At 37.0% G+C, this 27,233-nt stretch overlaps 1 protein-coding gene across 1 annotated transcript in view; it reads left to right on the forward strand.

Moving 5' to 3' along the window:
* LOC148952120 (uncharacterized) overlaps positions 1-27,233 on the forward strand; it is a 97,040-nt gene that overhangs the window by 19,954 nt on the left and 49,853 nt on the right. Inside the window, exon 3 of the mRNA XM_089089564.1 lies at positions 22,629-22,703. Coding sequence (XP_088945690.1) covers positions 22,629-22,703 — 75 coding nt within the window. The remainder of the gene's footprint in view (positions 1-22,628; positions 22,704-27,233) is intronic.

Raw genomic sequence — 27,233 nt, forward strand, 5'->3', positions numbered from 1 at the left:
TACAAGGAAACCAGTCACGAAAATCTCGTTTTGGACGGGTTAATTCAAGACACCGCTATAAAGCAATGGAATGCATAGCGTGGTTTTCATTGCGTATACGATATTTAAACTGTTGTTTTTTGGGGTTTAGGGGGGGGAGGTACCTAGGTTAGGTTATGTATTTAGTATATGCAATAATTTACCCCCCCCCCCTAATGTGCAAATATATAGCCAAAATTTGTTTATAAATTATTATATATTAATCCTATTTTATTTTATTTCATTAGAATTAACCAAACTTGACTTTTTAGAAATGCCCATATAATGCCCAAGTACAGAATTTTTTTTACGAACAATTCATGGAAACGAACTGCTAGGGCGGGAATAAAAAAAAGGACCTCTAAAGACAAATAAAGATTTAAAACAACATTTAAATGATTGAAAGCTCAGAACAAGTGTAATGATACATCACAAATCTGTAAACATAAGTCCTCGATAGTCAGTTCTTAAGCAAAATTTTTTTCAGGTTTTTGAAATATATTGTTACGGATGAGTGATTTAGACTCTATACTTCTATTTGGAAGGAGTGTCCTTACCACTAGACTAGTACGATAACCCTAAAAGAAGCTTTTGAAAGTGAATATATTTGATTCTGCAGGTCGTTCGATCTTGTACCATTCCAGCTGGTGGCAAGTATCGTTGCTACCTGATTGCGACCACTATTTGCAACTTTTTTTTAAATCTGTTTTTTCCTAATTTCGCGCTAAAAAATTATAAACAAATTTCACCAATGTTTGGGATTGTTCTAAAATTCCATTTAAAGGTTTAGTAAAAAAAATTTGTTAGCATGTGGAAACGCGCTTATAATCGTTTTATGAGTAGGCGAAATATTCGATTAGAAGTGTTTGAAACAGCCGAAAAACCAGTTTGTCTGTACCCATCGATTTAAAAAATGTTGGTTTATAGTCTGTGTAACCTTCTGGCTATATCAAAGTTCATTTTAGGGTATAGTAACCCTCGCGGCTATCACTGATAAACCCTTAAAATATCTCAAAGTTTTTCGGCTATTGACCGAAGATAATGGAGTGCGTAATAGAATGAGACTGGTTTGTACCTTTCGAAAGAACCTTGGACTTGCTTAAGCTCCATGAACTATCTTAAATTTTTCTTTTTCATTTACAGAACATAAAAAGGTATTTCAGCTATTGATAGCGAACTTTGTCCACTTCACAGGGGACTTCTAAATCGTCAAAAGAGTTTGGGAGTATTCTATGGAACCTGAATATGCAGTAGCAGCAATAGGGGTTCTGATCTCTTGCGCTCGGGGCAAAACCTTGATTAGCACCCCACCCCCTGTCCCCCAAAAATTTACTTTTCTTACTTTAGCCTCGGCAAAATTATTAACTATCTCATCTCAATTGATTGCTTCTAATTCTTTAATTCGCTCTATTTACTTTTTGCTTAAAATTCAATTTAAAATTGCTTAAATTCTTTTATTTTCAAGGAATGGTAATGAAGATATGGGAAAAATGAAAATTTCGTAAACAATATGCTGAAATATACTGCCAACTGCACCCTTTACTTTGTTTTGATAAGAATAAAATTAAAAATAATTTACCCAGTAGATTATTTATTTGAAAATTCTACACCCGGGGCAAGTGCCCCTCCCCCTAAAACCGCCTCTGAGTAGTAAAAATGTAATACCCCAAATTGACCCCACTATGTCTAAGTTTCTTGCCAATCTCCATTATTAGCTTAGTCAGGCAAAATTATTGTCATATTAGGCCTTATTGATTTATTAACTAAAAAAAAACAAGTTTTTTTTAACTGAAAGTAAGGAGCAACATTAAAACTTAAAACGAACAGAAATTCGTCCGTATATGAAAGGGGCTGTCCCCTCATCAACGCCTCGCTCTTTACGCTAAAGTTTTTTTATTGTTTTAAAAAATAAAGTTGTGAGACAGAGTCAAACTCTAGCGTAAAGAGTGAGGCGCTGAGGAGGGGACAGCCCCTTTCATATACGGATTCTGTTCGTTTTAAGTTTTAATGTAGCTCCTTACTTTCAGTTAAAAAAACTTGTTTTTTTTTAGTTAATTTCTCAACGCTTTAGAATTAATGCAGCTTTGATTTTGGCTCACCTTACATGAATAATTAAAACAAAATTCGCATATTAATTTTCCGTTTTTTTTTGGCTAATTGGCTTTCTCGAAATTTTGTTCTGACGTAACTTACGAAATAACTTACGTAACGAATTTCTATATTCGTATATTTTTATTACGTATATGAGGGAGTTCACACCCTAGTCAATACCTCGCTCTTTACGCTAAAGTTCGAATTTTGTTCGAATCACAAACCCCAGAAACAAAAAGGCCGGTTAATTAGAATAGATAGCTCTTTCGAAAGTACTAAAAAACTTTAGTGCAAAGAGTGAGGTATTGACTAGGGGGCGAACCCTCTCATACACGTAATCATTTCTGTTCGTCTTATGCTTTAATGTTGCTCCTTACTTTCAGTTGAAAAAAACTTGTTTTTTTTTTAATTTCTGATCGTTTTTTAAATAATGCTAGGAGATCTGGAGCCCCCTTCATAGAAATGTTCCTTCCCCCAAGAAAATATCCTCCATGGACAGATCCTCCCTCCTGACACCAACTCCAACCCCGCCCCCCACTAGAAAAAAGTTCCTCCTGAAAACATCAGTATAGGTCCCAATAACCAATACTATATTTAAATAACGGGCAAAGTTTATAGATTGTAATCTTTCTCCCGGGGACTATGGGGGAATAATACATCTTCTAAGACATATTTATTAAATTTTCGACTATTTTGTACAACATAGCAGTATCAAAAGTTTGATTAGATGATTTCGGGAAAAGAATAAACGTGGGAGGGGGCCTAGTTGCCCTCCAATTTTTTTGGTCTGTTAAGAAGGGCACTAGAACTTTAAATTTTCGTTCGAAAGAGCCCTTTCACGATATTCTAGGACTACTGGATCGATACGATCACCCCTGGGAAAAATAAAAACAAAAAACAAAAAAACAAATAAACACGCATCCGTGATCTTTCTTCTGGCAAAAATACAAAATTCCAAGGCCGTATCCAGGGGGGGGGGGGGGTACCCGGTTTGACCCCCCCCCCCCCGAAATTTTTGACCGAGTCGAAAATAAGTCGAAAATTAGTAAAATCTAGGTAAAAATCAGTATAATTAGTCGAAAACTGAGTCAAAAATTAGTACCCCCCCCCCCCCCGAAAAAATCAAAAATTAGTAACCCCCCCCCCCCCCCCCGAAAAAAAATCCTGGATCCGCCCTTGCAAAATTCCACATTTTTGCAGATAGGAGCTTAAGACTTCTATAGTAGGGTTCTTTGATACGCTTTGATGGGTTAAGACTAAACTTGACGAAGCTTATATATTTGAAATCAGCATAAAAATCTGATTCTTCTGATGTATCTATTGGTATCAAAATTCCGTTTTTTAGAGTTTTGGTTACTATTGAGCCGGGTCGCTCCTTACTTACAGTTCGTTACCACGAACTGTTTGATCAGACTAACTTAACAAGAATAGAATTGCTTTAAAATTTGGCTAAATTATTAAGGTGAATACGTTAGATGTTTGAAACTAATTTACCCTTGGTACTTATGTATTATACTGCCAAAACTCAAGTTTACTCTGTGTAAAACTCGAGAACAAACCGGTTTTATAAGTATTAAGAAACAATTAGCTTACGCTCAGCGTAAAACAAGTGGCTGATGACAGAATACAATGGCGTTATATAATTAGGGCTATATATTTGCACATTAGGGGGTGGGCGTAGGCTACTCGCCCCCCCCCCCCTAATATGCAAATGTATAACGCAAATTTGTTTCTAAAGTATTATATTTTTATCATGTTTTGGTATTTTTCATTAGGATTAACCTAACTTCACTTCTTGAGTGTTGGGGCTATAATACATAAGTACCGTACCCTTTTCAATCATTGTATTTTTCAATGCTGAATAGATGACCATATATCGAATTACCATTATATTTTTATTGTATATATTTAAGTCAATGATATTCAGAGTTAGTCAAATCTTTTGACACTAAAATCTCAAAAATTGCCTCGATCGGATTGCATTATGAATGACCAATTTGAAATTATGAATCTAAACCACTTTTGATCATAAAGTGGAATCCCATAACCAAATTCCTAAGTGATTTTTAGGGTTCTTTGAAGAAGAGGGGAGTTGCCCTGGCTGTCGTAGCTGAGGGGTCTTTCGGCTCAGATTAAAAAAGAAGGGATCCCTCACCGTACTCGATGATAATAATTCGTCTAATGGTCGAATATTTCGTACAAAAAACCCAACATTCTAAAAGAAACTCGCATGGTCTGAAGATTCTAGTTGATGTGTTGAGACGTAAAAAATAGACTATGGTTTAGCAGAAAACCCCTATTATAACCATTTAAACAATGCTTTCCCGAATCAGTTGTTAATTTGACATATTCCATATTTTGGTGTCTATCATGTCAGGATAAAACCTTTAAGAGATAGAGAGGAATACCAGTTTACCCACAAACACAAGTTATACCCAGCCCATAAAACCCTATTGCCCAAAAATCATCTTCTCTCTATATTTGTTTAATCCTCTCCCATTTTAGAGAATTTTTTTCCATATGTAATTCAGCACGAAGCACCTTAGAAATTGGGTAGAATTTAAGAAAAAGTAGTTTATATGGTCTCTTTTACAAATTGTAAAGAAAATGATGAAAAGAAAACATTTATATAGTTCCTAAAAATATGGGCCTCATACACTCTTTTTCTGGATTCATATCCACCCCTCTTAGATCCTGTCAATAAAGGTGGGACTTTATATTTTTGTCATGTTTCTTCCTTTTAGTGACTCGTAATTTAGAAATGGATTCCTGAATAGCTGCTTGAACTCAAAACCTATTGTTTAAAGTCAGTGTGCTTTGACTTTGGACAACAACCCAGGGACATATGAAGGGGGCCACGACGCCCCCCGGTTGTAATCCTAAATTCTCCCGAATATCAGGGAACTGTTTATTAAAATTATTGTATAAATTTGTGTTTCCACTACTCCCGAAAAAAGTCTTATGTACATGCAAAGGCGGATCTAGAGCGAAATCTTGGGGGTGGGGGTGGCAATATTACATGGGCGCCAATAATTGACCAAATTGATAAGTTTGTTTAAAAATAGTAAAAATGGAATGAGGGCACCAGAAAAAAATCTGGGGGGATCCCCCCGCCACCCCTTTGTACTTACCTCGGCCAACCTATGTCTAAGAACCAATTGCCAATGTCTATTATAGGAGTCGAAATTATAAAACAAAGAGCGATACCATTGACGTAAGAGTAACTAGGAGAATTTAAAATTAATCCCCCCCCCCCTATTGGCTGGTTCCGGGTACAGGTATGGTCGCTTTCCTGGCCTTAACTAAACAGCACATGGAATCCTATCTTTTAGCAGATTCGATTTCAGACTGTATATACAATCATACAACTTCGATATTGCGTATTGTTGATGTTTTTCTTCATTTGAAATGCTAATTACCTCTTGCTATGCTCACATTATTAACCCCTTCCGTCACGAATTATTTTCCTAGGTGAAAAAAATTATTCCCTGATTTAAACCTACTATTTAGAGCATAAGTAAGCCATTACCGAAGTGATTTGCTCAAATTCATTTATTAGGATGACGAAAATAGATGTCCAGTTAATTGGACAACGTGACCACTTTACTTTACATGAAAATCCTTGAAACAATTTCTTTCGCCCCGAAAGCAGAGCTCGACATTGCATTTTTGACATCTAGTTGTAGTTTTTAGCTTGCAGCCGTCCATCTTGCATCTCTGGGCGTGCTTGTCCCCTGTATTTACAGGCCAGTGATGATATCCATCATATCGCACATCAGACACAGGCTTGCAGCTGATCTTCCGCTTCCTCCCTACCGTTGTTTGCTCTTCTGTTTCCACGTTTGAATCCCTTGGTCGACCAACTGATCGAAGTGTTGACGTGTGTGCTTGTATTAGGGCACAGGCGACCTCCTTCCGGAAAGCAACAAGATCCAGCTTGTCTATTCTACCCAGAGATAAGGATTGGCAGTCTCTGATGTATTCCATCCATGAATTTGCGACTGCTAGATCAATCATGTGAAAAATCAATCGCAGTGGCCACTTTCGAGATCGGATGAAGGTACGATACAAACTCATCAGGTGGTCGACTTTATCCACCCCACCCATACTGGTATTATATCTTCTAATAACTTCTGGTTGTGGAACTTGTATGTATCTACTTTCGGCTTTCGACCACCGTCGTGCATGTCCTATTTCACCGATCCCAACCAAGTTTGAGGCCATAGAAACGATGTTGTTGTCAAGCCATCGGACTATAACCAGCTCGTCTGCACCTAGTACAATTTCTTCCATTGCTCCTCGACCTTCTTTTTTCATCTCTTTTTCTGGCTTGACGGGGCACCGAGCCATTCGATTGGCGCGAACAGTACCAGTTCCATACCATCCTTCCTGTCTCAGAGCTTGGAGCAAGGGGATTGACGTAAAGAAATTGTCGGTGTAGAGCTTGGTCCCGTTTGGAATCTTTCTTCCTGTCATAAGCTTCATGACAATGCCACCCCCAACCCCCAATGCCGTGTATTCTTCAGGAATGATTGTCGTCTTTCCCTGATACACGTCAAAGTTTAGGACCAAGCCATCAGAATTGCAGAGTAAATACAGCTTGATCCCCCATGGACAGGGCTTTCCTCTAATGTACTGTTTAATCTCAAGCTGACCTGTAAATGGGCACATTTGCTCATCTATAGAAACATTTTCATGGGAAAGCAGCTGCTGGCATCGTGCTAGCACCCTATCTATAACTGGCTGAACTTTCCAGAGACGGTTGTTCGGATCTTTGGCAGTTTCGTTGTCAACCAAGTGAAAGCAGGCTCTCAGCCTCATAAAACGGTTTAGACCCATGGCATCCGCAATGAGGGAAACCCTAGTTGCCTGGCTCCAATACCATCGGTACCTTGGAAATTTCATGCAGCCCATCACCAAGTGAATGCCAACGAACTTGCGCATTTCTGTAGGATTGGTTACAATGGGATTATTTACATTCTACTGAATACTGTATCTATTTGTTTCGATGGCAGCCAAATCGAAGAAATCGCTATCAATGTACTTACAGAAGTATTGAAAGGGTGTTGATAGTTGTTCGTTGGCAGCTGTTGCAGTATCAGACCAAGCTGGAATGATCGGGATAAACCGTTTTCTTTTCCATATCACTCGCTGTTGAGTAACGGTCTTAGGCCCAGCCTGGGATATGATTGGCATATCATCGGGGTCGCTTGAATCAGAAGACACTTCATAAGGATCGAGTGTCTTTAGTGGTGTTAGTTTTGTTCCATTTGTTTCTGATAAGTATTCTTCATCGTCATCTTCAGATACTTCCATATCTGACAAGTCACTGCCAATTGCATCGAAGAAATCAAGTAGTTTATCTGGCTGGATGCGCATGGTATTTCGTCTTGATGAACCTACAAAAAGGAGAGTTTGGATGCGGCGCTGAGAGAGAGAGAGAGATAAATTTATTTCAAAAAAATCGCTATCACAAGCCCACAAAGGGCCGAATTCGGAGTTTGGAGTCAACAACAAATAAATGGTTACACTGAAAATGCAAAGAACAACAACGAAATAGAGAAAACCATAATGACAATCATTTAAAAGTCAATAGTTAAAACTTTAAAAAGTCAATTAAAAAATTAAAAAAAAGCAAAAATTTGTCAAACTAAACTTAGAGACAGACATAAATGCATTAAAAACTGGTCAAACTAAACTTAGCACAAAACATACATGCATTTAAATTAAAAGGGATACTAAGAAAGTGTCAGCAATTAAACTACAGTAAATCAATAAAAGAGTTAAAGACAATAAAAGCTGGTCAAGAAAGGGGGGGGGCAAGCAAACGAGCGCAAGAACCTGGGCAGTACCATCAGCTAATAAACAACAAAAGAGGGCAAAAAAGAAACTATTGAGACATTTTATTCATTTTCTCTGTAATGAAGGGGATAAAAGTTCTTTCGTATCTGGAAGTAACGCAGCGAATGGGGGACAAAGCAGGGATGGGCTCAGACACAGCTCGAGGCGGCCGTAGTCTGGATGGGGAGTGACGTTTGGGGAAAATACTTGCCGTCCGAGGGTTTGTTATGGCATTTTTGCCATAACAAACGTGCTCTTCCGTGCGCTGGAAGAGCACGTGTCACGTTGTCCACTTAACTGGACAAGGGGAATAAATGACAAGCAGCAATGACATCTGTTCAATTTTCCGAGAAAAATATTCGTTTTTCAAGATAGTAGATGGCATCCAAACTACCATAAAACCAAGCCATGCGTCATTTATTTCTCTAAACCTAGTCGCGCAGTCCAGATAATTGGACAGAACTTCAGCATAGCCTCAAGCACATACTTCAAGTGATTTCGGCCATAAAAAAATACCTGTCTATTTCTAATGATCCATATTTTGACACAATAATTTTTTTTCGATCAGTTTATGTCTTTTTGAAGCAGAGAAAAAAATTATTTTACCTGGTTTTTCCCAATCCATTGTTTCCAATAAAGTCTATGTTCACGTGCTGTCAGGGTGAGAATTAGCGATAAACTGAGGCGATTACACCCCTGAGGCTGTAGCCAGCGAACAGGAGAATATATTAGTGCGATCATATTTACGAAATTCCTAATAGTTAGGAAAAGAAGAGCATTTTTAATTTTGTCCAACTAACTGGTCACGGTGACGGAAGGGGTTAATAGGCATAGGGTATTTTTACTGCAAACAAGTTTTCACCGGAAATGATTAACTAAGCTGTTGTTTATTAGGATTTTGTTGGGTAGCCAAAGTTGAAAATTCCAAGTTGTTGATAATCAAAACCTGACTTTGTCAAGAAAGTTCAAATATGGCAAGGATAAGTTGACAACATACCCAACCTTTTTAAATACATGTTGCTCTGATTACCAAGAATCTATTAAGAAACAGGATTCGTCATTTCTTCAGAAGACAAATGCATTAATTCGACGCTCGAAAAGGCGGGTAATTCCTTTGGGGTCACTTGCTCTCTTGTTTTTTTTCGCACTCTCATTTTTTGAAGCACAAGTTTTCATTTATGTTTATGGGCTTTAATGCGGGCTGTATTAGGCTGGAATTAGTGAAAGGAGGTGATAACATAATAAGTAAAAGTTTTGCTTGGTGAGTTATATAATATTTTGTGAAAGCGAAGCTAGAGGAGAAGTTTCAAGCTCAGGTTTACAAAAATACAAAGTTTCGAATTCGTCTCGGGAAGTATCATCACTGACGTCGCATACTTGCTTTTGTTTTCATTTTCTCTCTAGGGGGATCGTATCAAACAGCAGTCTGGATAGGGCTCATAAGAAACGGAATTTTAAGTTCTAACATTCTTTATAAGTATCATAAGGAATGGCACCGCAACAAAGTGCCGATCTCTGCTATTTTTGCAGCAGACACAGCAATTTTGATCCAAATAAAGCCAAAATGCTATCGAGTATAAGTTGGGAGATGGCTAATCGGTTAGAGATTTTGAAAAATGATTGTGTAGCTTCCTAGTTTCTGAGACCATCCTGCGTCAAGGTGGCGTAGTTGTACCCAAACATGTGCAGTCTATAGGCTACAAAATAGGGTGTGGACTCTTCAGCCGTTCAGAAACATTAACGGCTGTGAAGTATTGCATAGTTGCAAATTATGTATGAGAGGAAGTGTGGCTATGGAGTTTTTTTTGTTCCTTTTGCAGGGTGGCTACAGCCTAAAAAGCCCTTTTAGGCTAATATCGTCAAACTTCCCCGAGAAGTCGTTCAAACAAAAAAGTGGTGGGATTTAACCCCTGACCTTCCTTTCTTCAAGTTACGTATTTGAACTGGGCGCGCACTACGCGTGCTGATGGAATTTTGAATAAGAAATTAGTTATTGTTTTTTTAATTAGTTTCATGTAGATTAGTTTTATTTAAGTTAGATATACTTTAATTAATATAATTTAATTTGTACAGTAAAACTTAAAATAATAACCGTTTAAATAAAGTAAAAAGTTAAAATAAAGTTTGATTAGTAAAAATTTAATTAATACAGTTTAAAATTTAGGCTACTATGTTTTTAGTAGGAAAAGATAGTTTTAAATGCATTAAGAAAAAGATCAAATTTAATTGAATTTAAGCTTAAAGTTCATAGATTTTGATGGAGATGGCAGCCTCTCTTATATTTAATTATTTCGTATTTTATTGAGCAAAGAAAATGAATCTATATGAGCCTTTATTTTCGAATCCTTTTTTATACGCAAGCTAAACTTTAGCTCAGAGTAGTGGGCTGAGTGGGCGGCAGCTCTTCTCATATTTAGGACATTTCTGAATTGATAATAAAACGAATAAAAATTAAATGGAAAAACACTATTTTGTCTAGAAAAAATAAATAGCAACATTGAAACGTTAAATTTGCATAAATTGGGTCATGCTATGGGTGAGGAGGGTTTACTGCCCTTCTTAACTCCCAACTTTTTACGTCAAAGTTCTAACTTGTCTTTTTTAGTGCTTCAACAGGAATGCTCTTACACAAGTGCAGTGTGATAAAAAGTTTAAATTTTGAAACACAATACTTAGCGAATTACTGGCTATTTATTTGACCCTTGCTTTAAAAAATAGAATGTTCAGTTATAAACATTAAGAAAGGCGCTTAATAAATATAGCGATGGGAATTCAAAAATGGCCATGTTTGTTATGCATCAGCGTAGATGAGGAAAAGTTCTGAAGGAAGATTATTGGCTGATTTATCTCCCGCCTTAGTCCTTATACGGCGAAGGAGGCACAGAAGACAAAAAGAGGAATAAATTCAGTCTGAAACAATAAAGATTTTGATGTTCCACATTCATGTTTTTATTCATTTAAAAACCTTGCCAAGAATCCGTCCTGATTTGACCAAAATCATTGCCGAAAGCTAGAGTTTTTCAAGCGCGAAAACGGATGGAATCTCCGCACGGATTGCTAAATCCGGACGGATTTCCACAATGTGTAAATGAACCGTCAAAATCCTCTGGAAAAATTCTCACAACGCAGGTCCCGCCTCTAAAGTTTTTGGCTGCGCATGATTACCTACAAACCCCCTATCTTCTATTATTCTTAATCGTGTTGGCCTCAGGCGGCTTGGTGCGTCGGTGAGTTGTTTGTAGTAGTAGTAGTAGTTAATTGAAAAAAAATTAATCGAAAAAAAATTAAAGAAAGCGCGATTTTTTTCTTATCATATCCAAATTTATCTGTAAAGCCATCTGAAACTTCCTATTCCCACAAAACGAAAAACTAATAAATAGTTGCTTCTTTCAGGTGAGTACCCATTTGGGCGTTTTTTCCTCTTTTTTTCTTTTTTTAGAAGTGCATTCTATAATCAAAGTCATGCTGTTAACACATTGGCAGAACAAGGAGATTGCTCTAAAAGAAATATATTAAAAATGTCAATATGTAAACTTGTAAATAGCTCACAGATGCTGAGTTAGCATCCACCTTTGTTCTGGAAGTCATTAGGATTCCAGACAAGGCCCCAACAAAATCGAATTTCCAAATCCTTGTCACTGAGAAAATCGTCCAACGAGCAGATGAATATCGTTTTCTAGTTTAGCTCAGAACGTTGGACCTTTCAATTTTAGACATATGGTTTGTCTCGAATAACAAAAGATCTTTCTATACACGTTTTGAACTATAGAAGCAAAACCCTGACGGGAGCACCTGGACTTCGATGAATATAAATGTTACCGTTCGCTTTCCGGCGCTATTGTCCACGGCTAGCGTGAGAAATAAGATGTCGACGCATGCGGAATAACAGACCTTTTTCTAATCATTCTTGTGGAAATTAAGAAAGATTTTATGCTTTCAGCTTCATCGTCTACTTTTTTCAGTCATTTGCCCTTTAAAATTTAGTCTTTTTAATTGATTTAAAGAGAGATTATTTGGATACTTAGTGAGTCATCTGGGTTATGTATAGTTGCAGGGGTAACTGTTTTTTTTTCGGTCAGCAATATACGGCAATTTTGGGGGTGCCATTAAGGCCAGCTGCCTACTGGATGGCTTCAGGCTGGTGGTGAGAGGCTTATTTGACAGATAATATTGTCTGTATATCCTTTTTATGTACCGGTACCCATTCTTCCAGCGCCAGAAGAAACTACCATACGGCGCAAAAATGGCTATTTAATGCAATCTAAGGGGGCTGTCTTGGACTTGAAGGTTGAACTATCCTTAATAGAAAGGTTTTGTCAAGGAGAGGGCTTGATATGAATGCAAAATTGATCGGCCTCTTACGGATTTTCCCAGATGCAACGCTGCTACACGGCATTCAAGGAATTGTTTAGTGCGAACGCAATACCAGATCCGCTGGTTCTCAGCTCCTTAGCCCCTTGGTATAGTTGGAAATCGGCTAACTCTTTCTGGAGGTTCTTTCCCTGCTCAAGATTCACTATTGAGTTGTTTGCATTGCAATAAAACTATCGAATACCATTACTCAGGGATTTACCCAGGAGGGTGTGGGTGCTTGGATCCCGGCCTTCAGAAATTCTAAATTTTCTTGATTTTCTGGGCGCTTCTTATTCAATTTATCAAAGGTTTTTTTTTTACTATTGTCCCCTCCCCCCAATTGTTTTCTATTGTTCCCACTCCGAAAATAACTAATGAGTACGTGCCTGTATTTATTTGATACTAGTTTGTTTTTCTTCTATGCTGAAGTTCGAATTGTGTTCCAATTCTTTAAGAATGACACCCTGAATCACAAAGGCCATTTAATTAGAATAAATAGCTCTGAAAGTACTAAAAAAAATTTAGCGTAAAGAGCGAGGTATTGACTAGGGGTGAACCCCCTCATATACATAATAATTTCTCTTCCTTTTAAGTTTTAATGTTGCTCCTTACTTTCAGTTAAATTTTTTTTATATTTAATTTCTGATCGTTTTTTAAATAATGCTGGGAAATTCGGCGCCCCCTTCATAGTATTTTACCTTCCCCCATGAAGAATTCCTCCAAGGAAAAATCCTCCCACGTAACCCCCTCACGTAAAATCACGTCTGTATACTTCCCAATAACTAATACTATATATAAACAATGGATAAAGTTCATAACTTGCAGCCCATCCCCCGGGGACTGTGGGGGATTAAGTCATCCTCAAAGACATAGTTACTAGATTTTTCGACTATGCTGAACAAAATGGGTATCTAAAAATTTTGATCGGGTGATTTTGGGAAACAAATGAACGTGGGAGGGTGCCTAGTTGCCTTCTAATTTTTTCGGTTACTCAAAAAGAGCACTAGAACTTTTAACTTCCGTTCAAATGAGCCCTCTCGTGATATTCTAGGACCACTGGGTCAATGCGATTGCCCTTAAAAAAACAACAACAAACAAACAAAACAAATAGACACGCATCCGTGATTTTTCTTCTGGCAAAAAATACAAAATTCCACATTTTTGCAGGTAGGAGTTTGAAACTTCTACAGTAGGGATCTCAGATACGCTGAATCTGATGGTGTGATTTTCATTAAGATTCTATAAATTTTAGTGGGAGTTTCCCCCTTTTTTCAAAAATGAGGCAAATTTTCTCAGGCTTGTACTTTTATGGGTAAAACTAAACTTGATGAAACTTATATATTTGAAATCAGCATAAAAACCTGATTCTTTTGATGTATCTATTGGTATCAAAATTCCGTTTTTAGAGTTTCGACTACTATTGAGCCGGGTCACTCCTTACTTACAGTTCGCTACCACGAACTGTTTGAAAAAAAAGAATTTGTCCTGAAAATCAGTTGTGGGGGTTCAAAAGGTATCGGGGCTATATGATATTTTTGGTTGAAGTAAAATTTGCAGACGTTCCAATTCAATTCTTTGAGTTTTATCGATTGCTTTAGTCTTTTGTTTAGTTCTCAAGATGATTAAAGATATCCATTTTTTCTAAAAGTGCGCTATGTGTAACACCACACTGTGAATCAAATTGGCAAAACTTTTTTCAAGTGAGGCTGTAACTATTTTGGGTGCTCAAATCGCTGATTTTATTGACGAAGTTGCATTTTTGTGCAAAAATGAACACGGGGGAAGGATGAGTTGCAGGGATCTCCCGTGATATTTCTCCGAATGGTTTACCTAGAAAATGAAAAATTATCGCTCAAAATACGGTTTTTCCTCCCCCCCCCCCCAAGATAATGATTACACTCCTTTGTGTGCATGTAATTTTGAATAAGTTTAAGTGATTTCTTTATTGCTTTTTTGTTTTATTATTCCTTTATTCTTTAAGGTCAAAAATGGTGGGGTGGGGTTGGAAGGATCCTGGTTCTCCCGTGAATACGTGCCTGAAACTCTCATAATTTGATTTCTCCTGAAAAAATAATGGTAAATCTACCGATTTATTTTTGATAGAATAGTCTATGAAAATAAGTGAAAGCAAATAATCACAAATCCTAAGAAAGATTTGGCGAAATAATTGGCAATGAAAAATGAACGCAAAAAAAGAGGTTAAGGAAAATGTGAAAAAAACGTGTTTTCAAAATTGAGAGTGAGGGGATAGTCCCCTCCCCCTAATTGGCACCCATGAAAAACATAGCATCTCAATGAACGCTAAATAGTCAAATAGTCAAGGTTTCAGTAACAACCCCCAGAAAATGGCAAGGATAGTCGATATGTGTGTGAGAGGTCCATGTATTGCTAACAGAAGTTAATTTTATAATCTAAAAAAAAAAGAAAAAAAAAAACAAATTCACTGGAGGCCTATGCTGTTTTAAATGAGTGTCTGAAATCTGGTGAAGGTGAATTTAGATTTAACAATTATGAATTTAGATCTAAAGTGGTTTTGAAAAAGATGTTTGATTAGGGAAGGTCGTTTAATTTCGTCAAAATCCTGGAGGGCGTGGCAAAGTTGGAGCCCATTATCCCAAATCAAGTGAAAATGACAGTGAAACTGAAAAATGAGTCATAGGACCATAAAGGCAAAGATATGCCAAAGAAAACTGACGCGTTTCTCTGGATGCTTGAATTATGCAGGCTTATCTTAGTTTTGACAAAATTTTTGAAGAAATCATATTTCAGCTGGGGGGGGGGGAAATAGTTAGTGTGCATGATAGTTTCCTCCATAATTCGTGGTGCTGTTGATAAAATGACAAGGGATGAACAGAACTGCAAAAATGGCAGAGGATATATCAGGGGCGTCTCGATCCATTTCAATGGGTTGTATAGGCTGGTCTAACCAACTCCTAATTTACCATTTTTCGAAACCAAGTCACCGAAAATCTACTGGGACTTTCCCTGTCGGTGGGAAAATTATCGATTCTATGAAGTAGGCAAGTTTCACCTTGCTTTCAAATGCAAAATAGTAATACGGAAGTTGTAGAATTCCTAGTTGCGGGTCTATATGATGTTGCGGGTAAATTCAAGCTTTTATCTTCTCCATTCTAAAAAAAATGTGTCTTAAATCTTAGCTCTCATTGGTCAGTCCCCATTTCAGTCTTGAAAGTTGAACATTATTCAACACGAGAAATCATAAAGGATACATTAAGGCACCGAAGTAGTGGCGGATCCAGGGGGGGGGGGCGCGCCCCTAACGTAGTCTAAAGTAGTGTAATTTACTTAATTAACGTAAGATTACGTTAATTAAACTTGCTCCTAACGCAAGTTTATCGGATAAACCTATTTTGCCCCCCCCCCAAAAAAAAATCCTGGGTCCGTCTTGGCACTGAAGCAATAAAGGATACATTGACATAAAGGGTACACTAAGGCACTTATATTAAGGCACTGAAGTAGCCTAATGCGTAAATTTGGTTTTGTTGATAAATGTGACTATATTGTGGCCTGGGCAAGACTTGAGATTTCTAAAATACAATGTTTGGCCCCCTGTATGAAATTTTGTATTACCTATTATTTTAGGTCATTAAATTAAGGTAAATAATGTATTTTCAGAGAAAATTAATATTTCGGAAATCTTATGTTCTTTAATGCTTTAATGCGCATTCGATCCAACGCCATCTAACTTAAATTTAGAATAGATTTCGCGTTATCATTTTTAATGATACACGTGGCAAAATAAGTATGTAATATAGGCTATTTGTTGTTTCTGTTAGTTAGCCTTTTTATTGAATGTTTTTGTATATCCCGTATAACTCTCCGGTATAAGCCTAGGGTTCAAGCACTACATAAGGAGACATGTTAAGAAAACAATTCTTACTTCATAATATGCAGAATAATCGTGAGAATCCATGTTTATTTTTCAGAATTTTTTTAGAAAAAACTGTACAACAGTGAAATAAGTGAAGATAAAGGTTCTCCCCCCTGTTAATTGTGTTAACTAGGATTATTCTGCATATTGTGAAGTAAGAATTGTTTTCTTAACATGTATCCTGATATAATGCTTGAACCCAAGGCTTATAGCCTACCAAGATTCCTTCTGGGAAGGTATAGGCCTACCATTATATTAATAAAAGGGTGGTACCTTTGAATTCCCAATTGAAGATTTTCCAAATATAATCTTCCTTAAAATGACAATCTTACCCCATCCATTAATGTTTATTTCAATTCACGAAAATGTAGGGCGGTTGGTGTATTTTTCAAAAACTAGGAGGTTAGGCTAATTGGTAAATTTTTCGTTCTTCATATTGTTGACTTACAAATGAAATGAACATACCACTCAATGTCTTTTTTTATGCTCTTTCCAAATATAATAATCACTTTTGCTGCAACTGAATTTTACGCCCACCCCTATATATACCAATTCAGGGTATATGTTTGCACATTAAGTGCGGGGGTGGGAGTAAAGTTTAAACGGTACTGTTTTATTAGCTGCAACCCACGCGAGAAGTCAAGTTTGGTTAATTTGGACTATATATTTGCACATTAGGGGGGGGGGGGGTAGAGCATGGCATATATTAAATATGTAACCTAACCTAGGTACCTTTCCCCCCCTAAATCCCAAAAAAAAAATATAGTTTAAATATTGTAAACGCAGTGACAAACCACAGTTTTCGATCCATTTCTATATTGACAGATACCCTTTTGACTAGTTTCCTTTAGCATTTCCATATACAGTATATCGCATGGGTTGCAGCTGATACAAAAGTACCGTTTAAATTACCCCTTCATTTGCATCAAAAATAAATTTTACAATTCATTAAAATTCATTAAGTTTAATGGTACTTTTCAAAAGCTACGAGCCTGAGAAAATCTGCCTGATTTTCGAAAAAGGGTGGAAACACCTCCAAAAAATTAAGTGACCCCAATGAAAATCCCACCATCAGATTCATCGTATCAGAGGAACCTACTGATGAGGTTTCAAGATCCTAGAAAATTTGAAAGATCGCTCGTTCGAACGGATGTCAAAAGTTCTAGTGGCCATTTTAAGTGACTAAAATAATTGGAGGGTGATTAGCCCTCCTCCCGCGCCAATTTTTCTCCGAACATGTCTGATCGAAATTTTAAGATAGCCATCTGATTCACAGTTGAAAGGTTCAATAATTTTGCTTTTGGTGATGACAGGGACCTACATAAACCCAGGGGGAAGGGCTGTAAGTTACGCAATTTGGCCCTATTGTTCACATATAGTATTTGTTATTAGGGAATATGCGGCAAATTTGTGGGGTAATTTTCTACGGGGTTGGGGGGAGAGGATTTTTCATAGGGAAAATTTTCCAGGGGGAGTTTCCCAGGAGAAATGTTCCAGGGGGGTAGGGGGGAAGGAGATTTCCTGGCATGATTTGAAAAAATGCTCAGAAATTAAGTAAAAAACTAATTAAAGTTTTTTTTTAACTGAAAGTAAGGAGCAACATCAAAACCTAAAGAAATATTTCTGTATATGAGGGGGCTGCCTCTCCTCAATCCTCACTCTTTACGCTTAAGTTTGACTTTTTATCCTGATTTTCTAGGAAAGACTACTCAAACTCAAGGGCCGTTGATTTGAATGAGAAGTATTTTCTCAGAACTTTAAGGCTTTAGCGTAAAGAGCGAGGGTTATGTATAATTGAAGAGGAGACAGGCTCAGAACGTTTTTGGTAAAATTGAGTGGTTGTTAACACGCGAAAATATATTTTATCAAAGCATTTTTTACGAAAAGAAATGAAGACACAAAGAAGGTAAACGTTTTTTAAAGTGCAGAACTACGATAGCAAAAAAATATACCATTAGATTTTCAATTCATGTTTTGTCCGATATAATGATTGCTACCCTTGCAATCACGCTCCTCCCCCTCCGATGGTAACATATAAAACCCTTGGCTAAATACAAAAGTGTCTTGGGTACTTATCTGTTAGCCAGTACATGCGCAATAATTTGGATCTACCTTTTTGAGAATGAAAATACCTCCCAGGGCCCTAATTTTGAAACTCTATCCATTCTTGAATCTTTCATCCAATCTGACCTAGACCTTTGAGTTGACAAAAGCCATTCTTCTCAACTTTCAGCCCTGATTCTTAGCCAAATTTGAAATTTTCATTGAATTTTTCAGTTCTTGCAAACAGGGAAGTAGGGAATTTAGGAGCTTGAAGAAAATACCTTCCGATGCCCCACTTTGGACTGTACCTCAGTTCCTTAAAAGTTTCCTTGAAACAGAAAAGCTCGTGAAATTCGCCTTCACCTAGCAAAGCTCATGAGAAAGCAGTGCTCTGGAGCGAGATAAAAGCGGAATATGGAGACTGGAAAATGTCATCCTGATTGTTTTTCGGCGTAAACTACTGTTGGTGTTTTTTTTTATATTTTTTTTCATCATGACCATTGGTCTGTTGCTCGGTAATAGTGATACCATTGGTAGATATCCTAATGGCATGAATTTAGACATCCCCTTCTCTATAGAATATGGATTATTTCTTGGAACCAAAAGCCTAGCTGAGCCACTTACTCTTACCTCCAGCAAATTTTGGTCCGATTACCTCTTTTGTTCGACTTTATGATGATAAAAATTTAAGACCTCTCACCCCTAGAAGGTCGTATTATATATGGACCTTCACAGTGTACAACCAGGACGCTTGTTCCGGCTTTCCACCAAGTTTGGTTGGAGTCAAACGACCTGTTTTGTTAGATATCCCTATAGAGAGAATATAGGGATTCCCCTCTCCTCTTCAGCTGAGGTCGGATTGTCCTGGATGGCCTAACGCTACAGCTAGGACACTAGCTTTTACTATCTTGGTTCAGATATGACAGACCCTTCTGGTAGGTGTATAAATGCCAAGATTCCGGACATACCCCACTCCCATAGTCCCATCTCGTTACTTACCAGCCGGATTAAAATAAAGTTTTTTCAGTCTACTTCTGGGCCCGAGTCTTATATGTAGCCTGTACAAAATTTTAGACAGTTTTGAAGATCTGGAAGTTAGTTCAAGCCTCTCTGTGGGAGGGGGGGGGGGTGGATAACTAAACTCGTCACCAGCGTGTCTACTCAAAGGTGATGTCAGATCCCAACCAGACTTAGTGGGGAGTAAGAGGGGTTGTCTTAAACTGTCCTTTTTGGTGTCAGAATATAATCCAACCTCTGAAGAGAGGTGGGGAGTCCCCAATTTCTTATCACCGAGATATCCACTGATAACTATACTAAAAAGTTACCAAAAATAAGAGAAAAAGTGCCTCACATACTTAGACCTAAGTTTTTTTGTGTTTTCCTTTTCTTTTCAGTCAATATTACACCAGCATTGCACTCTTGCTTTTCTTTTAGAAGGTAATTTCATCTTAACGTGTTATTGAGATAACTAAGAGGCCAGATAAAATAAATAACCCCAAGGTCCCAACAAAAGGTGGTAAAAGTCCCCTTTTTTTTATTGGGGTTTATTCAGATGGAAGGTTGTCATTTGTGGTTAAGAGAAATCATTCGGCATGTGCCACCTTACTTAAAAAGTTCCACCCTATCAAGTTCCCCCAGTAGGGGTGATTTAGCTTGTTTAACCCACGGGTAAGGTGTCGCGTGGACTCTTTAAGGATACCCCACCCTTTTAGTGGGGGAGATATCTAGCGTAACAGGTGAGTTAAATGCCACAATTATTCAATCATTTGTCAAGTGAAAAGGGGAAGTGTTGATTGACGAAAAGATTTGAAACTGTGTCAATAAGGGGAAGCATCTACCTGCTGAGGTAATAGAGCAAGGCTACTGAGGGTTCTGGAGCAAGGTTGTTGAAATTTACCTTTCCTAATGAAGTCACCTTTTGTTTTAGACTGTCGATTTTTTGAAATTACAATAATTTAAGGGATTATTCTTTGATTTTTGCTAAAAATAAACAAATTCACAAATCGCAAAAGTTTGGCATATATACAGAAAAATAGGATAATTTCGCATAAAGCCGGTACGCGGTTGGGGGGGGGGGATAATCTCTCCCAGAATGTGTGCCATATTTTCCTCTCCTAAGGGCCCCGCATGTGTGCAAGTCAATACTTGATATAGCCAGATATTGGACATGAAAACTGTTGTAATTTTTTTGTGGCTTAGAAAAAATATTTGTAACATATATTTTAGGGGGATGCACATTCATTGTTCAAAGGGTACTGGGGGTAACTTCAAAATTTCAAACGACAACATTCAAAGATTTTCCATATTTGGAATCAACAAACAAGTTGTGTTTTCCCTAAGAATCCTCCAATCATAGTTCCAAGCATTCAAACCTCGAAATAAATTGACAAGAATCCAGTATTAGCGGGCTTTACTACCCAAAGGCTGGATAAATAAAAGCTAAAAAATATATTTTGCACACTATTTCTATGTAGTCAAAAGCTATATAATTCCACAAACTTCAAATATTTGATATTTGCATATGACAAAGATATTAATGTTTGATAAATTTTAGAAAGTTTTTTGGCTTAAGCTCTTCCATTTCGAGTCTTAGCTACTTAAGCACGTATAAATAACCTACCCTTTCAAAGTAAAACCTTCATTTTTGTCGTAGATTCAAAATATTGATTTCAACCCGAGAGCCGTGATATATCTTGTCTGATTTTTGAAGGGTTCCAATATTTCCAAGATATCGAAGTCTAGTCATAATACACGTGCTTACATGTGGAAATGATGGTACTGTTTCGCTTAATGGTACACAACGGCTATAGACAGTCGAATGAATGCCGTGATGGAGACCCGTAAGCGGGTAATAGTTATCTAAATTGATCGAAGAGCGTTGTTTCTCATTGAATTTTCAATATTTAAACTGTTGTTTTTTGGGGTTTAGGTTGAGAATGTACCTAGGCTATGTTACGTATTTAATATATGCTATGCTTTACCCCCCCCCCCCAAATGTGCAAATATATAGCCCAAATTTGTTTATAAAATATTATATATACATCCTATATTATATTTTTGATTAAAATTAACCAAACTTGACTTCTTTAGTGTGTACCATTAAGCGAAACAGTACCTAACCTGATTTATGGCTCGTTACTAAACATTTGTACAGGAAGGCTTTTACTAATGTTTTTTAATCAGTTTTTGTTTGTTTATGCATTTTACTCAAAGTGGCAGAGGCTGTAAATAGGCATACTAGAATGCAATAAGATACGTAACCATAGTTACAACATGGATACTATATCGAATGAGTTGTTTTAGATATAGATTCACAGTGCCGTAATTACAATGGATCTGCTTCCATCTGCTCTTTACTGCCGACATTGGCTAGCTGAATCATAGCACTACTGAAAATGTTCTAAAAGCGAGAGATCTATCTGTTTAACATTCTACTAAAACATCTGCTCTAATCGGCAGCTGTCGTACGTGTCTGCTTTTATTTCGGGAAGTTGCATTGAGACTTTGTTCCGGCCTTTTCTGTTTTTCATCCCAGAAGGTATAAATCAATGCTGGAAATTAGTTGCATTGTATAGAGTCCTGTAACATTGTTATTTTTGTTGGTAAGCCAAAGGTACTTGAGCTGATAGTTCTGAAGCACCTTTTTGATTAGATGCAGAAATTTGGGAAGTGTTTGGAGACCATTTTGTATGGTTCAATAACTGGAAGAAATGCTTCTTTTCCTAAGGAACTATCTTAGGCAATAAAGTAACTCTTGAAAGCAATGCCGATTTTTTTTATCTTAACTTTTCCTCCATTAAAAGAGAAAAAAAAATCTTGATCGTTGTTAGACCGCCTTAAATCTCGTTTGATTTAGAACTAGTGTCCCTGGAGACCTCTTTCATTCTCTCGAGTTCTTGCTAGATGCATCAATTGCAGCCTTGGTATCGGGAACTCGGTTGCTTAAGCATTCAATCCTTAAGTCGAAGAAATAAAATCTAAATATTTGTTCCAAGAGTCTGGAACTTTATAGTCGTCAAGGCATTGCTAGAAAAAAGTAAACAAGGATTAAGAAAATGAAAAATGTTATAGAAAAAATGTAAAACTGTTCGTCAGCGGTTTGACGCACCAAGCAGAGTTGAAAAGCGGAAGGTGTCGTTTGGACGGGTTTATGTGAAGTTTGTGCAAAATTGTTGGGGAGGTTTTTTATTCTGCGTAGCTAGCCTTTAGTTTCGATTTGTTTTCAATTTTACCATTTTGGAAAAAATATTTTTTTTTTGTATGAAAAATGTGCGAACTATTATAGTAACACAAATATAAGATAATTGGTCAATGTCAGGATGATTCCTTATCATGGCACCTGCTATTTTGTGCATTTAATCTTTGGTGAATAATTGTAACTTTTTTTTAGCCTATACGAGAAGGAAGAGGTAGATCGAGTATGAACCCAATGCAAAACCAACTGCCCGGACAAGGACCTCCCATGGTAAGTGCTCTCACAGTTTCTGAGTTAGAATTCAACTCGAGAAAGACTAGGACGCTATTTAAGGAAGCTATCCCTAGTACGTGTGAAATAGTAGAATAGGTTTGGCCAGATCCATACCCCCCCCCCTCCCCTATTTTTAAAAGACGAGAAGATTGAGTGTTTTAGTCTAGCTTACCTATATCGAGCGTAGACTTGCTAGCTAACAACGATAAGCTAGCTTTTTTTTAAAAGTTAATCTGATGGGAAGAATCTGAATCCATCGGAAATAAAACAGTTCGTGGAAACAAACCGTAAGTAAGGAGTGACTCGGCTCAATAGCAACCGAAACTCCAAAAAAAAACTGAATTTGATATTAATAGATGCACCAAAAGAACTAAATTTTTATGCTAGTTTCAAATATATAAGATTCGTTAAGTTTAGTGTTACCCATCAAAAGGTACGAGCCTAAGAAAATTTGCCTGATTTGGGAAAAGGGGGCAAATACCCCCAAAAAGTCAAGGAATCAATAAAAATTGCACCATCGGATTCGGACATATCAGAAAATCTTACTGTAGAGGTTTCAAGCTCCCATCTGCAAAAATATGGATTTTTTTTTGCCCGAAGAAAGATCACGGATACGTGTTTATTTTTTTTTTCCAGGGGTGTTCGTATCGAACCAATGGTCCTACAATATTAGGAGGAGGCTCATTCGAATCGAGACTAAAAGTTCTAGTGTCCCTTTTAAGTTACCAAAAAGATAGGAAGACAACTAACCCCCCTCCCACGCACCCTTTTTCTTAAAGTTGTCTGATCAAATTTTCGAGACAGCCATTTTTTCAGCATCGTTGAAAAGCCCAATAACTGTGCCTTATGGGATAACATGGCCCCCCAGCCCCTGAGGAAAGGGTTTTAAGTTCTGAAATTTGCCTAATGTTTGCGTATTGGGCATTATTGGGCAGACAAGTATATCGACATTTTTTGGGGTGGGTTTAATTTTTTGCTGGGGAAAATTTCAGGTGGAACCGTCCGCAAGAAATTTTCCAGGGGGGGATTTATAGCGAGGATGAAATTGTCCTGGGTGAATTTTCCGGAAGGGGGGCTATTTTACGTATGAGAAACTTTCTATGGACGAATTTCCCGTGGGTGAGGGAATTTTCCATTAGGGAGAGCTGGATTTTCCGCCATTATTTTAAAAACGATCAGAAATTAAGTAAAAAAAAAACAACAAAGTTTTTTCAACTGAAAGTAAGGAGTAACATTAAAACTTGAAACGAACAGAAACTTCCGTGTATAAAGGTGGTGCCCCCTTCTCAATACCTAGCTCTTTACGCTAAAGTTCGATTTTTCCTCCCAATTATTTAGGAACGACTCCTGAAACGCAAAGGCCGTCTAATCTGAATAAAAAGCTTTTTTAAAACTACTTAAAACTTCAGCGTGAAGAGCGAGGTATTGCGGAGTGGATAACCCTCCTCATATATTGAATAGTTTCTGTTCGTTTTATGTTTAAATGACGCTCCTTACTTTCAGTTGAAAAAAACTTGTTTTGTTTTTAAATTTAATTGCATAAATAGAGTTATAAATATTTTAAATCCGTAAAGTATGGGTACTCAAAGAAGAAAGTTTGCCTTTGAAACTTAGTTCAGTATAAAGTATTTCAAGCGAAATTTAATTAACTTTTATCGGTACTTGTGCACTAAATGGTACGCACGAAGGAATTCAAGTTTAGTTAAGGCTAATCAAAAAAAAGAAAAAAAAAGGATGAATATATAACAGTTTAGAAACAAATTTGGGCTATATATTTGCACATTAGGGTGGAGGGGGGGGGGGATAGAGCATAGAATTATTAAATTCGTAACCTAACCTAGGTACCTTCCCCTCCCCCTTCTAAATCCCAAAAAACAACAGTTTAAATATTGTAAACACAATGAAAACCGCGCTTTGCATTCCATTTCTCTATTGCAAATACCCGTTAGCAGGTTTCGTGTCTGATTTCCTTGATACAGTCTATAGTGGTGTGTACCAATTAGTGCACAAGTTTTTTTTTGCATCCGCCCCCCCGGAAAAAATCCTGGTATTTTTCAGTTAGCTGGTACCCACGCGAGAAGTCAAGTTTGGTTAATGCTAATGAAATAAAACCAAATAGGATGAAAATATAATAGTTTAGAAACAAATCTGGGCTATATATTTGCACATTAGGGGGAGCGGTAAAGCATAGCATATTTTAAATACGTAACCTAACCTAACCTAGGTACCTTTCCCCCTAACCCCCCCCCCCCAAAAAAAAAAAAAAAATTAGTTTAAATATTTTAAACGCAATGACAAACCACGGTTTGTGATCCCATTCTCTATTGACAGATACCCATTTGACTAGTTTCCTTTAGCATCTTCCCTATACAATATATCGCGTGCGTACCAGCTAATTGAAAAGTACCAAAATCTTTTTTAACCCCCCCCCCCCCCACCTCTCTCCCGAAAATATCCTAGATACGGTCCTGATTTGCGGAGTCGAACTTTTAGAATTAAGAACCTCAGCTCACAGAAAAACAAAACAAAAACGCTTAAACTGAGCATTATCTACATATGATTTCTGGTCTGAATATTAGCGTAAAATACGACCTTTTTTTAAAACAAAACTAGAGCCGATTCAAAAAGTAATTTTGAACACAATTCTAATTTTAAATACCATATTAGTTTTGTTGCATTCCTTTTATTTCAAGTCTTTTAAATAACATAAATCTTTAACCAAAGGCACCTCTTAGGGGGGTAACAGTGTGACACTTACCCCCCCCCCCCCCCACACACACACACACACACTGAAAGGGTTGCCTTGAACTCCACCCTCTTCCCCCTCCACCATAAAAGAAGCATACAACCTGACCAGTTTCAAAGTGATGAGCCCCAGCCCCATTCATAAAACTTGTTTTCCAAGTCCATGGAGGTATTGTTTTATGATGTTACTATATCTTTTTAAAGGGTTATAAAGCATACCCACAAATTGATGCTTGTCTGGTGGTATCTTGTAATAGCATATGAAATTACGTTGGTATCATTAATGAAACCTTATTTCATCTCGGGTGTCGCTTGAAGAAAATTGATGATAGATACAAGATCTTAAATATCCGTTCTCTGAACGGAAGCGAAGCTATTGATTTTTGCTGTTTAGTTCAGTGTGAGTCACTTTTATCGATTTTGAAAGTTTTCTGATTTTATTACATTTACAATCTGGAGCGCTTTCCTTAGTTGGAAACACAGAGAGCAGATGGAAATTGTACGCCACATATTGATCCCTTTTTTCCCGAAAAAGTGCGTCATTCTTTTCCAAAGTGCGTAAAAAGTTTCTTCTTGGAAAAGTTTTTCCCAAGTTTCAAGAGACGGATCTAATGATTTTGACGGGAAGCTTGCTTCAACATTGTTGAAGTATTCAAAGCAAACTTGTCTTTACTCCCCACTTTAGGGCGGACACTTCTAGGAAAGTTCCAATGTATGCGGCTCAATGAAAGGGAAAAGTTTTGAATTTTTAATTGGAAATGATTCAGCGCTGATTAATTAGTTCAATGAAGGTGTTGGTCCGTATTTTACTCCTTTTTTTCCAGTGAAGATTTCCTGGACTAACTAAAATAAAGAAAAAAAACATCCGAGGATGCTCTAGGTTTAAACTCCTCCCCCCACCCCATTAAAAAGCTGCTTGACAATGCTGCATGTTTGTAATTTAATTGTGTAAAAATCGCTTTTCTGTAGCTCAATCGCTTCACGAAAATAAGCATGGTCTCTTCTTTAATTAAATAAAAAAAACAAGTTTTTTAAACTGAAAGTAAGGAGCGACATTAAAAACTTAAAACGAACAGAAATTATTCCGTATATGAAAGGGGCTGTCCCCTCCTCAACGCCTCGCTCTTTACGCTAAAGTTTTTTATTGTTTTAAAAAATAAAGTTGTGAGACAGAGTCAAACTTTAGCGTAAAGAGCGAGGCGTTGAGGAGGGGACAGCCCCTTTCATATACGGAATAATTTCTGTTCGTTTTAAGTTTTTAATGTCGCTCCTTACTTTCAGTTTAAAAAACTTGTTTTTTTTATTTAATTTCTGATCGTTTTTTAGTTAATGCAGCTCTTATTTGCATAAAAATTTTACTTTTCTTTCTCTAAATGGATGTCTTAACAAATTAACTTACGTAACTTACTTCTATATTCGTATATTTTTCTTCTGGCAAAAAATACAAAGTTGCAGATTTTTGAAGATATGAGCTTGAAACCTATGTAATAGGGTTTTATGATGCGCTGAATCTAACGGTGTGATTTTCATTAAAATTCTTTCACTTGTAGGGGATGTTTCCCCCTCTTTAAAAAATCGAGTAAATTTTCTCAGGCTCGTAGCCTTTGATGAGTAATACTAAACTTAATAAAATTTATATATTTAGGATCAGCATTATAAACACATTCTTTTGATACATTTATTGACATCAAAATTTCGTTTTTAAAAGTTTCGATTACTATTGAGCCGTATCGCTTGTTTTTTTATTGTTTTTTTTTTTTATTACGTATATGTTATTACGTA

The sequence above is a fragment of the Artemia sp. Qi Xiang Cuo genome, chromosome 5, assembly GCF_049724085.1.
Source record: "Artemia sp. Qi Xiang Cuo chromosome 5, ASM4972408v1, whole genome shotgun sequence".
Taxonomy (NCBI): domain Eukaryota; kingdom Metazoa; phylum Arthropoda; class Branchiopoda; order Anostraca; family Artemiidae; genus Artemia; species Artemia sp. Qi Xiang Cuo.